Source organism: Pseudonaja textilis, chromosome 2 (assembly GCF_049901715.1).
Source record: "Pseudonaja textilis isolate UNSWEBS1 chromosome 2, rPseTex1.2, whole genome shotgun sequence".
Taxonomy (NCBI): Eukaryota; Metazoa; Chordata; class Lepidosauria; order Squamata; family Elapidae; genus Pseudonaja; species Pseudonaja textilis.
Genome location: NC_141991.1, coordinates 49,554,150 through 49,573,348, shown reverse-complemented (window position 1 = coordinate 49,573,348; position 19,199 = coordinate 49,554,150). Strand labels below are relative to the sequence as shown.

The following is a 19,199-nucleotide window of genomic DNA, read 5'->3' as shown; positions in this document are numbered from 1 at the left end:
AAAAAATGTAGACACATAATTCAAGTTGCAAATTTTATATAACCTACAAATAATTACATGTACAAATTATTATACTGTACTTCTCTATTTTGTAAAAAAAAGGATAGTTATGACAGCTTTAAAACATATTTGTAATTTAACAGTTTCTACTGTAGGATTAGGAGATTTGGTATAATCCATGTGCCTATTTGGAAAATTAAACAGAATATGTAAATATATGAAGAAAACAAAGCCCTTACTTGTTAAAACGTTCCATTTCTTGCACCAGAACAGTATTCATACTTTCTTCATATTTCACAGGATATTTAATAAGTGCTGCCTCAATATCATAATCTTTTGGAAGCTAGAAGGTTGATATACTTATTTTAATTTTGATAAATGTACATTTGTTTTATGAATGTATTTATATAACCATAATAAATTAAGGTAAGGCAAATACAAAGACTTCAAATTCCTATTGCAAAATTCCAATAGCTATTACTCAAATTCTACATTATACATAGCACGTATGTTTTCAGTGAGAGAATGAGAAGATTATTTAAGGAGATAAATATATTTCAACAAAATCACATGAAATTATTTTCTTTCTTTTTTTCCCCATTAAATTAAAATTAAGGGAACATTTTTTTACTACATTATTATGACTGGAGTCTACAAACCAAATTAGTTTCATAATTCACATCTCCAATGATAGCTCTTTGTCTCATACAAAGAAGTTATTGATTTCTTTCTTTCTGTTTGAGTTGTATTTTATTTGAGTATGATGGAATTTGACATTGAAGTTCAACTGTTGTTCATATTTCAAGTTACAGCAAATATGTCCCTACTGTAATAACATTTATCATTGAATACATATTTATATATTAATAAATTAGTTATATTTACTGAATACATTTTAAATACCTAGTGCACTTTTATATCTTTCCACATCTCTGAATAAGATTCAAGTTTGATATAAGCAAATGTGCAAATAATTTATTTTTTAACATGGCATAATAACACCCCCTAAAGAATCCACCAAGCATTTTGCTAAGAAGTCTAAATTGAGATAATTTATATTGTTTCCAAAAGCAACTATAATTTTTTTAGTGCAGGCATAACTGTTGAAAATTAGTGTCTTTATCAGTCACTAGGTAATTAGGTGTGTAGGTTCAATTTCCAGGTGATTTATTTCATATTTGGGTAGAGCCATCAGAAATGGAGCATACAATATTTGCTTAATTAAATCAATAGACTCCACATTGTGTAAAATCGGGAAGCTAATGTGTCATGGAATGAAAAAGAGCTACCAGCAATAAACAGCTCAGATTATCACTTTCAATCATTTCTTTATATAGTAAACTCCACACATGCGCTGAAATCCCAGATTTTATTTAATCAGGAAATTTGTAACTATAGTTAATTTAGTTAGACCAAATGCATTCATTCTATTTGATACTCTATCTGCGATTGCTCATTTCTTTGGATGTTTTTGTTTATACATATTCCCTTTAAAAAAACCCACTAATTATAATAATAGAAAGCTTATAGAAGTCACAATATCAAAATGCAATGCACCATGTAATTTGTTTCATTTGAACGATGCCAATATGGCAGATGTTATCATTTGCCCCACATTTGGTTTCTTGCAAACATACTTGTTTTTTCAGCAGGCTTATAAAGTTGCACTAAGTTCTACCATTCCGGGCTTTTGATCTCCTTTTCCTCCTCCTCCTCCTCCTCCTCCTCCTCCTCCTCCTCTTCTGTAAAATCTGTCTTTTATTTGTTCAGTTGCTTTTGACATTTTTTTGTGATCTGGAAAAACATTCCCCCTCCAGGATTGCATGTCAGTAACTTGGATGGGTTTTTATATGCTCCTTCTGGTGTTAGGGATAATGCCTGTCAATCTATCTTCTGACAGCTTCTTTTTTGCCTCCTTTTGATTTTTTTTTCAAGTATCACAGTCTGCTCTGGTGATTCTTATTTTTAAATATGTGTACAAATCTTAAGTTCTAGCGTCATTACTTGGACTTCAACGGAACAATCTGGCCTTGTTTTGTCTGTTAAATGATCAATTCACAGTGTTCTTAACAATTTTCTGCAGCACTTTAATTCCAAAGTGTCTATGGAGATTCTCAGTCATCCACTTCATGGTTGTCCCAAAGGTGCTTTTTTACAAGAGGCAACTGGTCTTTCTGGTTTTTCTTTGAAGATGTTTCGCTTCTTCTTGGATGAGAAGCGAAATGTCTTCCAAAAAAAAACCCCCAGAAAATTTAATTCCAAAGCCTTTTTTTCTTCATTTATTCTTTCTGATCGTCCAATATTCACAACATGTTGCAATTGGGAACATTTCAGAATATGCATCTTCTTTTGTCAGTATGAAGTTTTTGTATTTTAATAATTGAGAACTTTAAACAATATAAATTAGATTAGATTAACATCAGAAAAATAATTCTGAAGCAGCTATCGTATAATTTATTTCAGTTCACATTACCTTGTTAAGAATGTCATCTGCAATTTCATATAAAGTGCTGTCGCCACCACTTTTAGACCCTCCTTGATTGCTTCCTCCTTGGGTCAACAGAAGAGATTCAAAAGTGATTTTTGTTTGCTGGAGATCCTTTGATATATCTACATTATCATGCAGTCCAAACACTTCTGGTTGCTGACTAACAGGAAGATTCTATATAATAAGACAAAATGAATTGTTTAGGACTGAGGAAATATTAATCTAATCAATTAATTTCACTGTTTGGCAAATCATCTGAGAATGGAATAGCTTGCAAATAATCTGCAGGAATTTTTCTTCTAGCATAAAGAAAAAAAAGATCTACACTCAAACCAATACTATACCAGCATTCAACATGCTCAACATTGTATATTTTTTAATTTGGATTTCATCTGGCATTTTTTTTTCTATAACGTAAAAAGATAATATATTACAGTTGTCTATAGACAGAAATGTGCTCAAACTGAATTTAGCTTGCTAAATGTTTTTTTAAAATATGAACCCTGTACATAGAGTAAAATCATACCTTAATAAATTCAATATAATCCTCATAAGTGCCCCTTGGGGGAGCATAATAGTTGCCACTGGGAGAAAATTTATAATGTGAATTCTCCACTATATCTGTATTGTAAAAGTCAGCAAGCATGGTCAGTAGTAGACGTCTGTCCCAGTCATCTGTCACTCTTCCTCCATAATTGCACTCACCCGTAAGGTATGTTATTGCTTCAAATGGGATGTGATCATACTCATTTATAAACAGCTGAAATTGTAAACAAAGTACTCAGCAGTGGAGAACAACAATATTCAGGTGTTCTCTAAACTTCTCAAATGTTTTGATCTGTTAAAAGCGTATCAATATTTCAAGACTGGACTATTTTTCCCAGCAGGGTCTGGAATGCCCACATCAAAGAACATCAAAGAAACATGGAAAAGTCACATTAATATTAATATGGTTAAAAGAACAGTTCATGCTTCAAACTAGTTTACTAGGTCTTTTTTTTAGCTTCTTTTGGTAAGGAAATATTAGGCATGAAATACACACTGATATATCTGAGTTTCTTAGTAGTAGGATCTACTCAAATATGAATTTAGAATGGAATCAGCTTATTAACTTTTTGTTACAAAATCTTGGGTAGATTTTGGAAGAAACAATGAAGAGGTTTACCTGCAATTGTCTGACACTGATTCGCAAGTCTGATTCATTAAATCCATAAGGAATATTCCATCCCAGAGGTCCAAATTTTTTTCTCTCCTGTACTAGGGCATGAAAAAAGCAAACTCCAAACAGCAGCTTCTCCCATCTCTTTTAGGGGGGAAAACACTTAGTTAACCCAGACAGAAACAAGACCAGGCAAGCACAACTGAAAAATTCTGTGTCTACAAAACTTTTGGCTGGTAATAACATTCAAAAAGTTGTTTTGGCCACACAGTGATATTTTCACTAACTCCAACTAATTGCCTTTTCCTAGCAGTACATTTTATTCAGGACATTTTAATCAGGACCAAAATTTTATATTACTCTGCATCCTTTCAGAGGTTTGCCACTTGTCTAATTGCTGCTCGGCTAGGCAGCCCACATAGAACATTTATTTTAATACATTGATTGGATGAGAGAGTAATCCAATCAATGTACCATCAATGGAGAACTTAGCCTCCTTGAAGTTAACAGTGAAATAGTAAGAGTTACCATTTTGTAGGACGATGAAACTAATGGATGAAACAACTTTTGAAATTGTGGCAGAGGAAAAAGATAACAAGACAGGGCGATATCAGCAAGTTTGTGCAGTTTATAAAAAGGCCAAAGAATGCAAACTTTATACATAAATCTTTATATAGAAGACTATACTTTCATACTTTAAAGCTACATTTTAATGTTTGGCAAGCAAAACTGTGTAATTTTTCTAATTAATTATCTCTTTACATATTTTTAAGAAGAAAGTTACCTGTTCCTTTCCAGAACATCCAGCAAAAAAGTCTGCATCAGAAATTGGATCAGAGAGGAAAGACTGAAGTAAATTTAGCCGGAGGCCTGTAGGAGGCTCATTTGTCATCTTCACACCATTCTGAAGAATGGTGACTGGAAACTAGGGAATACAAGCATGGTAACTTTGCTAACAGTTCTCTTTTTATATACTCTTTTAAATTATTCAGAATACACTACCTTTTTAAAATATTGTGCCTGGTGTGCTATTTGCATCTTTACATCAATCAATGAATCAATCTAACAATCAAGTCATGGGGTTCAATACTCTGTTTTCTTCTGATTTTTTAAATTTTTCATATATAATTCCTTTATACACACACACACACACACACACACACACAAACTTTTCATAAATATTCAGGTACATTTCATATTTGAAATACCTTGGGTGATGGATAACTAGTCAGCCAGAGTCTGAAAAGGGAATGGCAAGTTTCACTGTTAAACTCTTCACAGATTTTCTCCAGCATTGGCATCCAGGAAACAGCAAGATGGCAGTTTTGTAAACAAACCCAGGTCCCTTCCTCCATTCCTTCTCTAATCATTTTTGTTGCTATTGGTCCTTGCCCTTGTCCCAAAGAGATGGACTGAAATTTATTTCCAATCATATTTTTGTCATTTGCAAATTTTAAAAGACCTGGAACAAAAACAGTAATACATTAATATTTGTTTGAAAATAATTATAGCTCTCACATCTAAAACTATTTGTAAATCATGCCTTTTAGTTTACAAGGCATTGTATTCAAAATCAGATCTGAAAAATGTCTACATTTCATTTGTAGGTATGAGGTATGAATTGATTAATATGGGACAATTTATATATACCAAGACACAATTAAGTACATGTTCATGCTTTGGAAATATGTAGTTTACATCATCAAAAAAGATAGTTACATTACTAGTGTATTATATCCTAGTACTACTTCTGCTCATAATATCTGAAACTGAAAATTCTGAAGCTAAGTCACATTCTAATCTCTTTAGCTCATGAAAAGCACTGTTTTTATTATTTTTCAAAAAGATAATGAGGAAAAAGCCAACCTCTGAGAGAAAGCAATTATAGAGTGAGGAGGATGGAACCAAGAAATTCTGCTTTTGGATTCCTGGCCCTTTAATATTTTCTGGAGAAGAATCTGAAGCATTTATCTTGGCTTGCAGATTCAATCTGAATCAGGCAGCTGCAAAGATGTAGAACAGGGGGCCCCAACCTCCAGGCCACAGGTGGATAGTGGTCTGCAGTTTGTTAGGAACTGGGTCACACAGATGGAGGTGAGTTTGTGTTTTATGTTAATATAAAACCATCCCCCTCATTTCGGTCCATAGAAAAATTGTCTTCCATGAAACAGTTCCCTGATGCCAAAAAAATTGGGAACCACTGATGTAGAATACCCAAGTCATAAAGAGCATTATAGGTGAAAAATAGCATCTTAAATTGGGCCCAGAAATCCACTGATAGTCAATGCAGCTCATGCAAGCTAATGTTATCCTGCTGTAGCAGACTTTATTGGTCTGCAGGTGAGCAATTGCATTCTCCATCAGTTGTAGTTTCAAATTAACTTTAAGGCAGCCATATGTGGAGCAAAGTGAAATAATCCAAATGAGAGGTGATAAAGGTTTGAGCTATCCTTGCTCAGATTCTGGTTCAGGAAACTTTCAACTATGCTAAAGCTGCTCAACTTAACGTACATGTCCCGACAAATATTTGCTTGTAGAGCAGGACATCTGATCATTATCAAGTACCTTCAGAGAATTATTGCCTTCCTTCTCTCTTGCCTTGGTTGATGCAACAGTAATACATAATAGATCTAAATTATATTTTGTGATGAGTATTGATTTTAGAAGAGTCACAAACAAAAACAAATGAAGATTGCAAACAAAGCAAACGGGACAACAAAATAAAGGCCGTTTGTTTCCCCAGATCTTAATTTTCCCATTCCTAGGAATGTTTTGAAAATGTATTTTCTTTATATAGTATCATTTTAATGGTTTTGTATGAACATAAAACACAAACTCAACTTTATGAACAATAAACCACATTTACTATCTGCTATATTTGAAAGATATTCAGAAAATTTACATAAAAAAACCCAAACTAACAGAAGCTTTTGTAAGCAAAAAAACACCCAAGTATAATGAGTGAACTTACTTGCCATAGGATCTGCTCCAGGAGACAGCACAAAGATTAAAGGGATTGAAGAATTTGAATCTAAGTAACTTTTTGTTAGATCAAAAGGAGGTGGCTCAACAAATTTCTTTCCAAGTTTATCAGTCACAAAGGTTGTTATAGCTGGTGTAATCTGTTTTCATATAAATTGTGAGCATAACAAAGGATTTGCTATAAATTACTCAGTTTTTATTTCAAGGCAGCTTAATATTTAATAATTTAAATATTTAATAATTCAAACAAATCTAAATACTGTGGAAAACTTGCAGTGATCAAAAAGGTTTATATATTGCAGGGTTAGGTCTTTTTTACATATTTTAGAAACGTATTTTAAACTGTTAGTTTTATAAGCAGTAATACTGTTTTCTTTCTTTATTACTTTAAAATGAAATGTGATATAAGGAGTCTTGAATTAAAAAGTTAAACAACTAAAAAACCAGAATTTTTTTTTTTCAATATATAGTGTATAGATTAATTGGAAGGAAAAGGTGTTCTAATACATTTGCTTAAAATGTTGATTTCACATTTGCTTACCTGTGATGCATGACAATCTAATATTATTGTAATAACTTATCACTGGGTGTAATAAGGAAGTTCAGTTTCTCTTTTAATTCAATTTGAAAATGATTTATTGACTTTGTTGACTCTGCAATTAATGGGATCCCTTTTTCGGCAGCTATCAATATCAATACTCAATCTGATTTTGAATAGTTTTTAACAATATTGGAGCAATTCAATTTTGAAAAAATTCTCTAAAAACTTTTGTAAAATTTGAAAATCAGTCAAAAAGGTAGTTGCTTGGTAGCTTAGTCAGCAAAAGCATTTGTTATTCATAGCATTTATTGAAATGCTATTGGTGTTTCTGAGATTTTACATTGACTAGATCAGTGATGGCGAACCTTTTGTGCCCCAAGTGCCCAAAGTGTGGGCGCATGTGTGCGCGTGCACGTATACACAAAATGCAAGGCACCCCCCATGCATGCGCACCTCCTATGCATGTGCTCTACCACGCACATGCACCCCTGCCCTCCTATGCATGTGCCCCGCCCCCACGCACATGCACTGCAGAAACCTTAAAGCCAGCTGGTCAATGGGAGGTGCACATGCATGTGCGATGGAGCTGAGCTGGAACAACGGCACGTGCGCCCACAGAAAGAGCTCTGCGTGACACCTGTGACAGATGTGCCATAGGATCGCCATCATGGAATTAGATGATAATTTTTTGCATTTTGTATTTGTATTCTTAGCTGTTTTGAATGTTTACATTTAGCAAAATTCAAAACAGACATAAAATAAATGGAATTATATTTAGGAATGCAAACAACAGCTACTTAATTAACTGCCAATACAAATTATGGTACATAAATCATCTTTACCTTGTCAGGTCTCAAGCATCGGAGAATAATCATTTTCTTTATTTCATTTAAGTCAGTATTCCATGGTTTAGGTAAAGGAACTGACTGGGGTTCTTTACTATCATAAATGCTACGCCATTCATCGGGCTGTGAAGTCACATGATTCCTACAACAATAAAGTAAACTTGAAAGATTTAGATTTCAATTTTATACAAGAATAAACTATTCTAGATGTTCTTCTAGTGTAAGATGGTGAGGCCCAGTTCATTTGACAAGCAATGGCACAATATCTTCTAAGTTTAATTTTAGAATAATATAACTTAATCTCTTTGCCAACATGCTTCCAAAATGACTGTGTTCTTCCACTGGTACTATATTTTCTTATTGGATTTTTTTTCATAATAGAGTAGTGTCATTGGAGAGGAATTATTACAAAGGTGTCAAACACGATTTCATTGAGAGCCGCATTAGGGTTGTGTTTGACCTCAGGGAGTTGGGGTAGGCGTGGCCAGCATGACACTGTCGGGGGTGCCTGTGGCCTGAGTGCTCTGCCAGCAACAATGGGTTCCCAAGCTTTGTTTTCAGCTACAATGTCCTCCTACAACCCTTGGCCAGAAAAAATGGAGCTCCGTTTTTGCTGGCAGAGGTACTGCAGGCCAGTCGTTTACTATTTCCAGGGCAACCCTATGGGTCAGATCTAAGCACCCCATGGGTCAGATCCAGCCCATGGGCCTTGAGTTTGACACCCCTGGGTTATTATATTCTGTTTTCTCAGTTTTTGAGTGAATCAATGTATTTATATAAATTGAATAATAACATTACGTCACACGTAAGTTAGTTATATTTCCAGAGCTTCACTCACAAAATGATAGTTTTCCCCAAAACCACTTGAAGACTTCTCTTTGATCTTACTGTATCCCTTTCTTTGACATTTTATTCTCTCCTTTGCCTCTCTCCAATTTCTCAAAGCTTTCTGCCACTTTTTCCCCAGAAAGTGTGCAGTTTTCTCTTTACTGCATGCTCCCAAGGTGGCAATGTGGTATTTCTTCACATAAAAAGGTGGCAAATCTGTGACCTTGTATGCTACATGAAGGCCTCAAATCCATTTAAAAAAAAAATCAGCAAAGACAGTGAATAACAACTGTCTTATTGAAATCTCAAAGAATAATCTAGGTGAGGTAGAAAGCAAAATTAAACATTTGTATGTTGATTTGCACAAGACTTACTATGACTTCTATATTAGGAAATGCTTATCCCTCCCCCAAAACACAATGATAAAAGAGTTGCTACTGTACCGTAATCCTTTAAAAGCAGGCATATCGCTTGCACGACATATTTCATCCCAGCTTTTATCTTGTATCCAAGATGGATCGGGATTCTTGAATTTGCTCTTGAGACCAACCCCTCCAGTTAATAAAAACATAAACTCCTGATGTTCAATTTCTTTCCTAGCTCTGTTTTAAAAAACAACCAAGTACAATTTAAGTAACACAGTATTATTTTAGATTAAAATGCAATTTATTTATTTATATATCAACTAGAAATTATGCCAGAATTCACTAGCCATAGTTGTCATTAAACTTCACTATGGGTAGTCCTTGACTTATAACCATTCATTTAGTGACCATTCAAAGTTACAACAACAAAAAAGTTACAACTGAAAAATGTTACTTATGACTGTTGCATGGTCAAATGATCAAAATTTGGATGCTTGGCAATTGGTTCATATTTATGACAGTTGCAATGTCCCAAAGTCATGTCATCACCTTTGTGACCTTCTCACAAGGAAAGTCAATAGGGAAGCCAAGATTTACTTAACAACCGTGTTACTAATTTAACAACTGCAGAGATTCACTTAACAACTGTGACAAAAAAAAGTCATAAAAATGGGGCAAAGCTCACTTAAAAATGTCTCATTTAGCATCAGAAGTTTTGGGTTCAATTGTGGTTATTAAGTCAAGGACTAACTGTACCATTAATCCCCAGGTGGCTTCAACGACTCTCAAAGTGTTAATGACTGGATAGCTGAAAAAAGTATATTGTAAATCCTTCCTTCCCCACCAGTTAATTAGAACTGAAGAAATTTCTTGGAGGAGAAGTGAAAGATTTTCAAGAAAAATCAAGAAAGTCCAGTTGTCTTTTGAAAAAAAACCACCTTTGGGACGACCATGACCGGGATGACTGAGAACCTCCATAGTCATTTTATCATTAGCTTAAGTGATTAGAGATCCTTTGACAATGAAGACTTCATGGGAAAAAGCTCCAAATACCATGTTGGAATCCTCTATGTGAAAAGACTGACTTGTGCAAGAATTGTATGGCATGTTCATATCAGGGTATATGCAGGCTTTGAGTGCAATCCTGCAATATCAGTAATGGCCTGGAAAATCCAAGTATCCCAGCAAAGATTCCTACAAGAAAAACTAATGAGGCAACATTGAAAGATTACATGAACTATAGAAGGGATGCAACGTATAATAGAAATAAACTGAAAATATTTAGATAAATTATATATTTCATAAAATATTTAATGGGACTGAGTTACTAAACCTCATCTCAATTTAATCCCAGTTCAATTTGTTCTGGTGTGCAGATGCATTTTAACAGCTTCTGTGCATCAGTGATTTGCAAGTGCAAACATGCCACTACTTGAAATACAACATTTTCTAATATTTAAGATGCTGCAAGATAAATAATTAACACTCTTTTAATATATTAAAAATTCTAGAGTCTCTTACATCAGAAGATTACAGCAGAGTAAAAATGAAAACAGCAACTTATCCTTCTCAAACAGGGAGCGACAAACATTGCAATACAAGTTGTATGTGAAATGGTCATTTAGATACCGTAGCCTTTTTTCCAAAATTTTAGACTTGTTGCTATTAAAAATAGAAACATGTATTTAGAAGTGCATACCCACTTAATAAAATATTGTTATACATATTCAGATATTGATTTAACTGGAACATATTGCAGTATCTACAATATATGCACCTGACTAGGTATGTGTCATTACAAAATAAAAGGAAAATGGAAAAAGAGGAAGGAAAAAAACTTGATTTCTTAAGAATGTCTAATGCTAATTAAATATTTACCGTATCTACAACTTGAAATGATTTTTTAAATTAATTTAATTATATTGCCCATTTCCCCTATAAAGCAAATCTGGGTGGCTTGCAGATTATAAATGTTTACATACAAACAAACAGAAAAACAACTATTTTCAGAAAAAAATGTACTTGAAACTATAAATAGGTTTTAAAACAGGCATATTTTGAAAAATGAAATACTTGAACACAATTACTGCTCACCTGTCATGAATAGAGTTGATATAAAGGTTTACAAACCAACTGAGAGAATATTGGTACATTGGATCTATATTAGCCAGATCAGCAATACTAAAAAACAATACAGACGAATGCTTTGCAATGGGTCTGTAGCCTTCTCGAGACTGTGCTATCTTAATTTCAGTTTTTTCTGCAATCTAAAGAAATATTTTTTGGGTTATTAGCATAAAATCTAAGCATCTAAGACAGCCTTTTCTTTCTATGGTGTTTCTTGCATTGTAAGATCAAATTGACTAATGCCCTGTTTATTGGCTGCTGCAGCAAGTCTATGATTAGATCTCTGTATCTGTATAAAACATGAATACCCACACAGAATCAGAAATCAGAAAAAGTTGAGAATTTTCTAGAATATTACTACTTTATGCTAGCATATTTGTAAAGCTAACTACATCAGTATCTTTTGAAGTTTAAGGCTAAAAGTCAAAGAGATAAGTTCAAAGATAAAAAGCAATTCAACTAAAGAGGGAAACTATTTAAATAGTTTAAATAGATGGACAACCACTTAGATGTTCTTTTCAGAAAAGCATTGCCCTGTTTTTACCAGCTCCCCTGACTCCTAAAACACTTCTTTTTAATTGGGAAAAGGTGGAAGTAGCAGGATATTCAAAAGAATTTTTTTCATCCTTCCATCCTTTCTTTCCTTCTATCATCCAAGTTAACAATGTGACAGCACATTGCAAATTTTCAGAAAAACAATTCCAATATTTTCCCCCACAAACACTCTATTAGTTGAAATGCTGATATTAGCACTAAAGCACTATTAGCACTATTAGTCCATTTCAATAACTAGGGAAAGAGAAGAGGGAAACTTGATTTGTATTAAAATTCTGAGATTTTAAAGCACTGACTTTCCTTGTGTATTGAACTTTATAAGTCCCTTATGTTTGATTCCAAGTTTAAGCATTGATGTTTTCTCCCCTTACATATCTGAATTCTTAGAGACTGCCTAGACAAGTCATTGCATTTTTCTTGGCAAGGTTTTTCAGAAGTGGTTTGCCTCTGTCTCCTGACTAAGGTTAAGAAAGCCTGACTGGCCCAAAGTCACCCAGTTGAGCCCATTGCGGAAGTAGAAGAACTCATGATCTCACAGTTTCTAGCCTGATGCCTAAAACTTTACCAGCATATCATAAATAATAATCTTTTAATAATAATAATAAATTGCCACAAGATACTTCTCCTAATTATTGCACATAGAGTGATAACTGAAATAGCCTAAGCAAGGGACCCAGTGGCCCATGTGAGGATAAAAATAACAAGAGAAAGGACAGCACTCTCCTCCTCACACACATTGTTTTTCCATATATACACAAATTATTTTTTGTTGCTCCTATGCTTGTGCAAATTGTGCACACATGCACAAACACACACCAAGAAAAAGAAAACAGGCTTGAAAGCTTGTTTCTGGTGTCACCTTTTCTTTGACTCTTCCCACTTTCTTCCCACCAAACCAGTCTTCCTTGCTACTCTGCAGACTCCTTGGAGGCCAGCTAAGTTATATTTTGCTTCCATCTATTCTTACTGTCCTCTGTGAGATAGCACAAGGCTAATTATCATATCTCAACTACAGAAAGTCTTGGGAATATTTCCTGCTCATCTCATTTTGCAGCCCCTATATAGTAACCCAGATTAAATTCAGATTAAGATAAACAAAATATAAATTGGCCAACTAGTGCAGATGATCTCTAGCTGGCTTAATTGCACACAGAATGCTACTGTTATTACAGCATTGCTGTGCATCACTAGAGCTATGTTCAGTTTTGGGATCAACACATCAATCATTATCTATAGCTACTTTTTGCAAAATCTGAAGTTGCTTACCTGCTGCTTCTTTGTAATTTCATTAGACATTATTTTTGCTGAGTCCAAGATAGTAATTGCACTTTCATCTTCTAAAATATTACCTTCAGAAGACTGCAGTGTTTCTAAAATTTTATTTTCTATATCTTTTAGTTGTTTCTTATTGGCAGCTGACTGAAGGATAAGAGCATTTCGTTCTTCCTCTAATTCTGGCCTAAAATGACAAGTACCCTTTTTTTGTTAGTGGATTTTTTTGAGGTTCTTTTGTTCTTTTTATGTCAATGTTTTGTTGGCCATAATTATGTTTAAATATCTCTTTTAAAAATTTATACAATGTAAAATATTCTCTTTAAATCTTCATTATTGGATTAAATGATTCTATAAAACTAAAAGTAGACTCATGCATATTTTTTTCATATCCTATTTAATTAAATCAAGCTATCAAAGTTAGATCAGGCATATGGGCAATTGCAAAGGACATGTTATCACAGTTTCAATATATTGAAGTCTGCTTCTTCCTGTAATTAAATCACCTTTATATTCCAAATACAGAATATTGACAAAGATTTCTTCTATTACCTCACTGTACAAGGAAGAACACACACTTCAGCCCACAAGTTAATACCCACTTCCCTTATTTTTTAATTAAAAAGTTTAAATTTGGTCTCTCTGAAAAGTCTGTACCTATTACTTAATTACCCATGCATGTCATATGTACATGTATTTACTTATATGTATGCAGGTATGTTCAATAATTCTTCCTGAATTAGAATGAAATTGAATTGTATTTATGAATTAAACTTCCTGAAGAAAAACCCAAACACTTACCTTTCCTTGGCAACAACTATGCCTAAAAGTTGGTCTTCTAGTCCTTCTGGAGTAATCATGAAATTTAGCAAAGAAACTTTTGTTGCTAATTCAGGTAAATAATGAGGATTCCTTAATTTGGTGGTAATATAAAATTTGAAATCAAAAGAATATTCAATTATTGTTTCACCAAGTCGAATGCAGTCCATGCCCCCTAGTATTAAAGAAAACAAAGTATTTGTTCTATACAGCAATAGCCTTTAACTGGCAGCAAGTTCAGCATATGGTAATTAAAGAGATTATAACTGTGTTCATGTTCAATCATAGTTTGGGATGCACTTGTTCTATTTCTCTCCTGCACAACTAGTTTTAAAATAGCATTTTAAAATAAAACAAAAGAAAATAATAGTATTGAAGTCCCAAGGTTGCTAAAAGAGATGTCCATGGAGCTCCCAAATGTAGATAGATCTGTGCTTGCTTGGGTCAGCAAAATATTACAAAAATAATACATATCTGTTGTGACTCTGAGGTTTGAGCCTGCTTTATTAGAGGACGAAGACTCGGACAATGGGGAAGAGGAGGTTTTGGAAATGCCTTCCTCCCCAGGACCTTCCTCTTCGGCAATGCCTTCCTCCCTGATTGTGCCTCAGGTGTCGGCAGATAAGCGGGAGGGAAGACCTGAGGCTAATCAGGAAAAGGAGGAGGGCATATCAGAGTCTCTGACTGAGAATCCAGCAGAGGAATGCTGGCTTGATGTGAGGCAACGTCGCAGGCAAAAGTGCAAGCTGCAACGCAGAAAGAAGGGACGAATCAGAGACTGAGCTGAGGGACTGACACGCCCCACAGGGAATAAAAGTGGGTGTGTTTGCTCTGGGAACTTATTCGGGACAACGTGTTACTTATTCTGAGGAGCTCCGGATTATCCTGTGTGATTTATATTCCTGCTTTCTTGTCGGACTTGGCAGACAGCGTGTGTGAGACTGCCAAGAACTTTATTGGCTGAAGGAGTTGACTCTATAATTACTGGATTTGCTTGTTTGTTTGTATTCAGTTGGAAATTTGGACTTCTCACCTCTTTTGTACAGGTGAGACATAACACATATCTACTGTGGTTTTTTTCCTTGTCCCCCTTGATTTTATTTCTTAGGCCTTTAAATTCCAAAATGTGGGCCATGGATCCTAGGGCATCACAGTGCATAGTTTGGGACCTGTTAGAAGCCCCATAAATCAGGAAAATTTGGGAACCTCTGCATTACAGAGCCTTGGAGGCGCAGTGGTTAGAGTACAGTACTGCAAGCTACTCCTATTGCAATTTGGCAGATCGAATCCCACCAGGCTCAAAGTTGACTCAGCCTTCCATCCTTCCGAGGTGGGTAAAATGAGGACCCAGATTGTTGGGGGACAATATGCTGACTCTGTAAACTGCTTAAAGAGGGCTGTAAAGCACTATAAAGCAGTATATAAGTCTAAGTGCTATTGTTATTAGGTTTATCATTAGCAACACATAGTCTTGTTTTTACATTTTGATAAAGTATGTCATCTTCTGCTTCTGTGATAAACTTGTACTTCATGACAGTCCCACTTCTATTCAATTAATCCCTGGTACATCCTTTGCCTTGTCTTACCTCTATCCAAATAAAATAAATCTTTGTACTTTTTTAGATTTGTCTCGTTAACACTACTGGTCCCTTCCTGGATTTAATCTAACAGATTATAAATTGGCTTCTACTCACACCATGGAATATCTTTTCTGTAATCTCTGGGTGTTCAAATTTCAGAGGGCAAATGTTGGGAACCATTAAGGGTAGGAATTAGATTTATCAGAAATGTCTATTAATCTTGCTTTAACCCCAACTTCTTTTTTTATTCACACCTCATAAAACTCACTTTACTGCCTTTTGAATAATGTTGAAATATACAGAAACCCACTGATTTTCATCTCTTTAGCTAGCATGCATACAATTTCTTTGAAAGTTTATACCTCCACAAAGAGAAAATGCATCTTGAACTATTCTGAACTGTTCTGATTCAACTGACACTGCTTTTCTGACCATAATTTCATATCTTTTTAGCACAAACCTTTCTGTCACCTGGTACAAAAGCTGAACAAATTGAAGAAATAATAAAAACCGAACAATAAAAGGAAGGGAGAAATTCTATAGAAGTCAGAATAAATACACCTGTCAAAGTCCTACTTATAATGGACATTCTATCTTTCTTAAAAGGAAACAAATTGTCTGCCTTTACTTTCCAATACACTTTGCCTGAATGTTGGAAAAGCAAAAACAGACAAAATATTAATCAATATTATACATGCAACATGGCTCTTACTAAAATAACAGCAGGATAAGGTTCTTGGATTTAAATCTGCAATGCATGCAAATTTCGTTATAAAAGAAAAATAACAGTACTGAAAAACTGCATTACCTTCATCTGTTACTAGGCAGCAGTATTTGAGGAATAAAAAGAAACACATTAAACAATGTAATGGACTACTCAAAAATAGTAAATATTTCCTTTGAGTATTTAGCCTTTATTATTTATTATACCTTGTTTAAAAGTTTGCCGAAGTAGCAAAGGTTCCAAGGAAGGGTCTATCTCTTCTCCAACATTTTCAAGCAGAAGAGGAGTTCCAAACTGAATGCAATTTTCTAGAGTTCTCATGTAGTCTGAATCAGTAAATTTTATGACACTCAATCTGTTCTCTTTCTCAGAATGTTTTATCCATTTATTTGCTTGACCTTGGGGATCAATCATTAATGGCCTACAAAATAGCATCAAACCTATTAGCATAACATTAATTTTATGCATAACATTATTAATAATTTTAATAATTTCAGTTTAAAAATTCAAAAAATGATTTTAGTTTTGTGTTTTAAAATTGTTAATAATAAACTGACTGAAAATTGTTAGAGAGATGTCAACAATAATCATTGAATTTCACAAAATAATGAATTCTGATATCACTGAATCAATAATCAAGGATTATACTTTATTCATTATTTATATTTAAATAATATTAAATAGTATAGTATACTTTCATTATAGTTTTAAAAATTACTTTACTTAGCACTGCAGATTTACCACCTCAGGCAGCTATTTTTTTGGATATGTAAATATGCCTTCATGTCAGACTTTATTCTTGGCAACTACTTGAATGAGTGTCTCTGCAGTTTTCATGCCTAAGAGAAGACTAGAACTAGTCTCCTGATTTTCATCTAGTGCCTTAACCACAACACCAAACTAGCTCTCATTTATCATTTTCTTTCCATCCTTCTATACATATAGAAAAGAGGAAAAAAAATATAACCAGAGGTTTAAAACTATTGATATGAATGCTTCAATAGCCTAATGTTAGTTACCTACCAACGTCTAGAATTGTCAACAATCACACCATTATCTATGGAAAACTGATCTGTTGGAAGACCTGCAATATTCCAGGCTCTGATTTTTATTGGATCGCCAAGGGTCTTACTTAGAGAGAAGTTTTCAGAACAAGGAATATTTTTCACCTGTGGGCACAGATAAAGCTTGTATTGACATTCATTGTTATCAAGCATGTGTACATAGAATATTAAAATAGGTCATGTTGATCTAATCTCATTTTTCAAGTGATTCAACTCTGTCAAGAGAAATTAAATAGGAAAGGTTAATAAGGCAATACCAGGAAAAGTTCCTATACTTAAAGCAAGATTTAGAAATTTCACTTTTAGTCTTTTCTATACTACTTTAAATGCAGATTTAGCTATCGTTTCCATTATGATGTACAATATTAAAAACCATAATGCATGTTAAAATTATTTTCACCATGCTAATAACAAGATATATAAGATCTATTTCTATTTTGACAGTCATTATTATAAGAAGACTATGTGTGTTCTAGAAATAAAGCAATAAACGAATACTACCTTACAGAGTTTGCTCCAATCTTTAGTACATTCTTGTCGAAATCCAGCAGTAAAAGCACCAAGGTAAGCTATCACCCCTGCTGATACCAGAACATCTCCTGTCAAATTATCATAAGTGTTCTGGAGATCATCTGCAGCATGAGACCATCTAAGGAAGAAAAGGTGAGCAGATTAGCCAAAATGACATATTGATTAGTTCATTTTTATTTCATGTTATATCAGAGCTGTTAAAATTAATTATGTGTCTGGGAAAGAGCTATCAGGAAAAGGACATGTTTATGTTTCCTTTGCAGAAGGAATGTTATTATTTTATAGATTTTATATGTAAACCACCGAGAGTCTGTCTGGAGTATACAAACAATAAATAATACAATTAGAGCTCAAAATAAACCTTTTATTATGTAATATTAAGACATGAAAATAGCCTCATGCAGCAGCAAAGAATCAACGTAAAACAATTTGTCAATAACTTGTAATGTTATCATTTTTTAGGTTGTAAAAAAGTAAAAAAAGTAGTAAATAGTATGCAAACTCTTTAATACTGTTTACATTTAAATATCACTGAAAAGTGTGTATTTTCTTCTATATAATGGTTTTGGTAAAAAGGGGACAAAGTGTTTTCTCTGACCTTGATTTTTCTCCACCAAGTCCTCCAATCAGCTTTTCTGCTCTTTCTAGCTTTTTAGCACACAGGTCCACTTGGAACTCTAGGCGGGCTTTTTCTTCAGTTTTCTCAGCGAAGGTTTCTTGCAATGCCTCCAAACGATCTTCAACAGCTTTAAGTTCAGCTCTCTTCTGATTTAATAATGCCATAGTATGGGCTAATGACTGCTGGGCTTCTGCTAAGCGGGCTTTTTTAGGAGCAACCACCTGTTTAATAAATTTAATATAGATTGTTACAGTATATTCTAGAATAGTTATGATTTTAAAAACAAAAACATAAGTTTTAAAATGATTAAATATAACAATATGCAGGGGATTGGACTAGAAGAACTCCAAGGTCCCTTCCACCTCTATGCTGATTAATATGAAGTACTTTCTTCTAGATCAGGGGTGTCAAACTTGCGGCTTGCGGGCCAGATATGACATGCACTGGCCATGCCTATGTCGGGTTTAGCAAAGGCGGGGGAAAGTTGTGATGTCACATGATGCTGTGATGACACAATTTGACACCCCTGTTCTAGATCTTTTCTTATTTATTGTATGGCCTACTCTTCAGATAGGTTGCTGCAGAAGGCTATTGCCTTGTTAAGAAATTACCATGAGATTTCTTACTGCTGATTTGTACACACAGATTTTTTTCAGGGATCTTCACTTTATTGCAGTGTTACTGGACTATGACTAAAATG

At 34.1% G+C, this 19,199-nt stretch overlaps 1 protein-coding gene across 1 annotated transcript in view; it reads right to left on the bottom strand.

Moving 5' to 3' along the window:
- DNAH12 (dynein axonemal heavy chain 12) overlaps positions 1-19,199 on the bottom strand; it is a 92,603-nt gene that overhangs the window by 4,499 nt on the left and 68,905 nt on the right. Inside the window, exons 53-69 of the mRNA XM_026723685.2 lie at positions 18,479-18,720; positions 17,851-17,998; positions 17,309-17,454; positions 16,492-16,706; positions 13,964-14,156; positions 13,157-13,349; positions 11,303-11,475; positions 10,730-10,870; positions 9,287-9,445; positions 8,013-8,157; positions 6,619-6,769; positions 4,856-5,109; positions 4,432-4,572; positions 3,654-3,791; positions 3,015-3,248; positions 2,474-2,662; positions 240-343 (exon numbers count right to left, since the gene is read on the bottom strand). Coding sequence (XP_026579470.2) covers positions 240-343; positions 2,474-2,662; positions 3,015-3,248; positions 3,654-3,791; positions 4,432-4,572; positions 4,856-5,109; positions 6,619-6,769; positions 8,013-8,157; positions 9,287-9,445; positions 10,730-10,870; positions 11,303-11,475; positions 13,157-13,349; positions 13,964-14,156; positions 16,492-16,706; positions 17,309-17,454; positions 17,851-17,998; positions 18,479-18,720 — 2,966 coding nt within the window. The remainder of the gene's footprint in view (positions 1-239; positions 344-2,473; positions 2,663-3,014; positions 3,249-3,653; positions 3,792-4,431; positions 4,573-4,855; positions 5,110-6,618; positions 6,770-8,012; positions 8,158-9,286; positions 9,446-10,729; positions 10,871-11,302; positions 11,476-13,156; positions 13,350-13,963; positions 14,157-16,491; positions 16,707-17,308; positions 17,455-17,850; positions 17,999-18,478; positions 18,721-19,199) is intronic.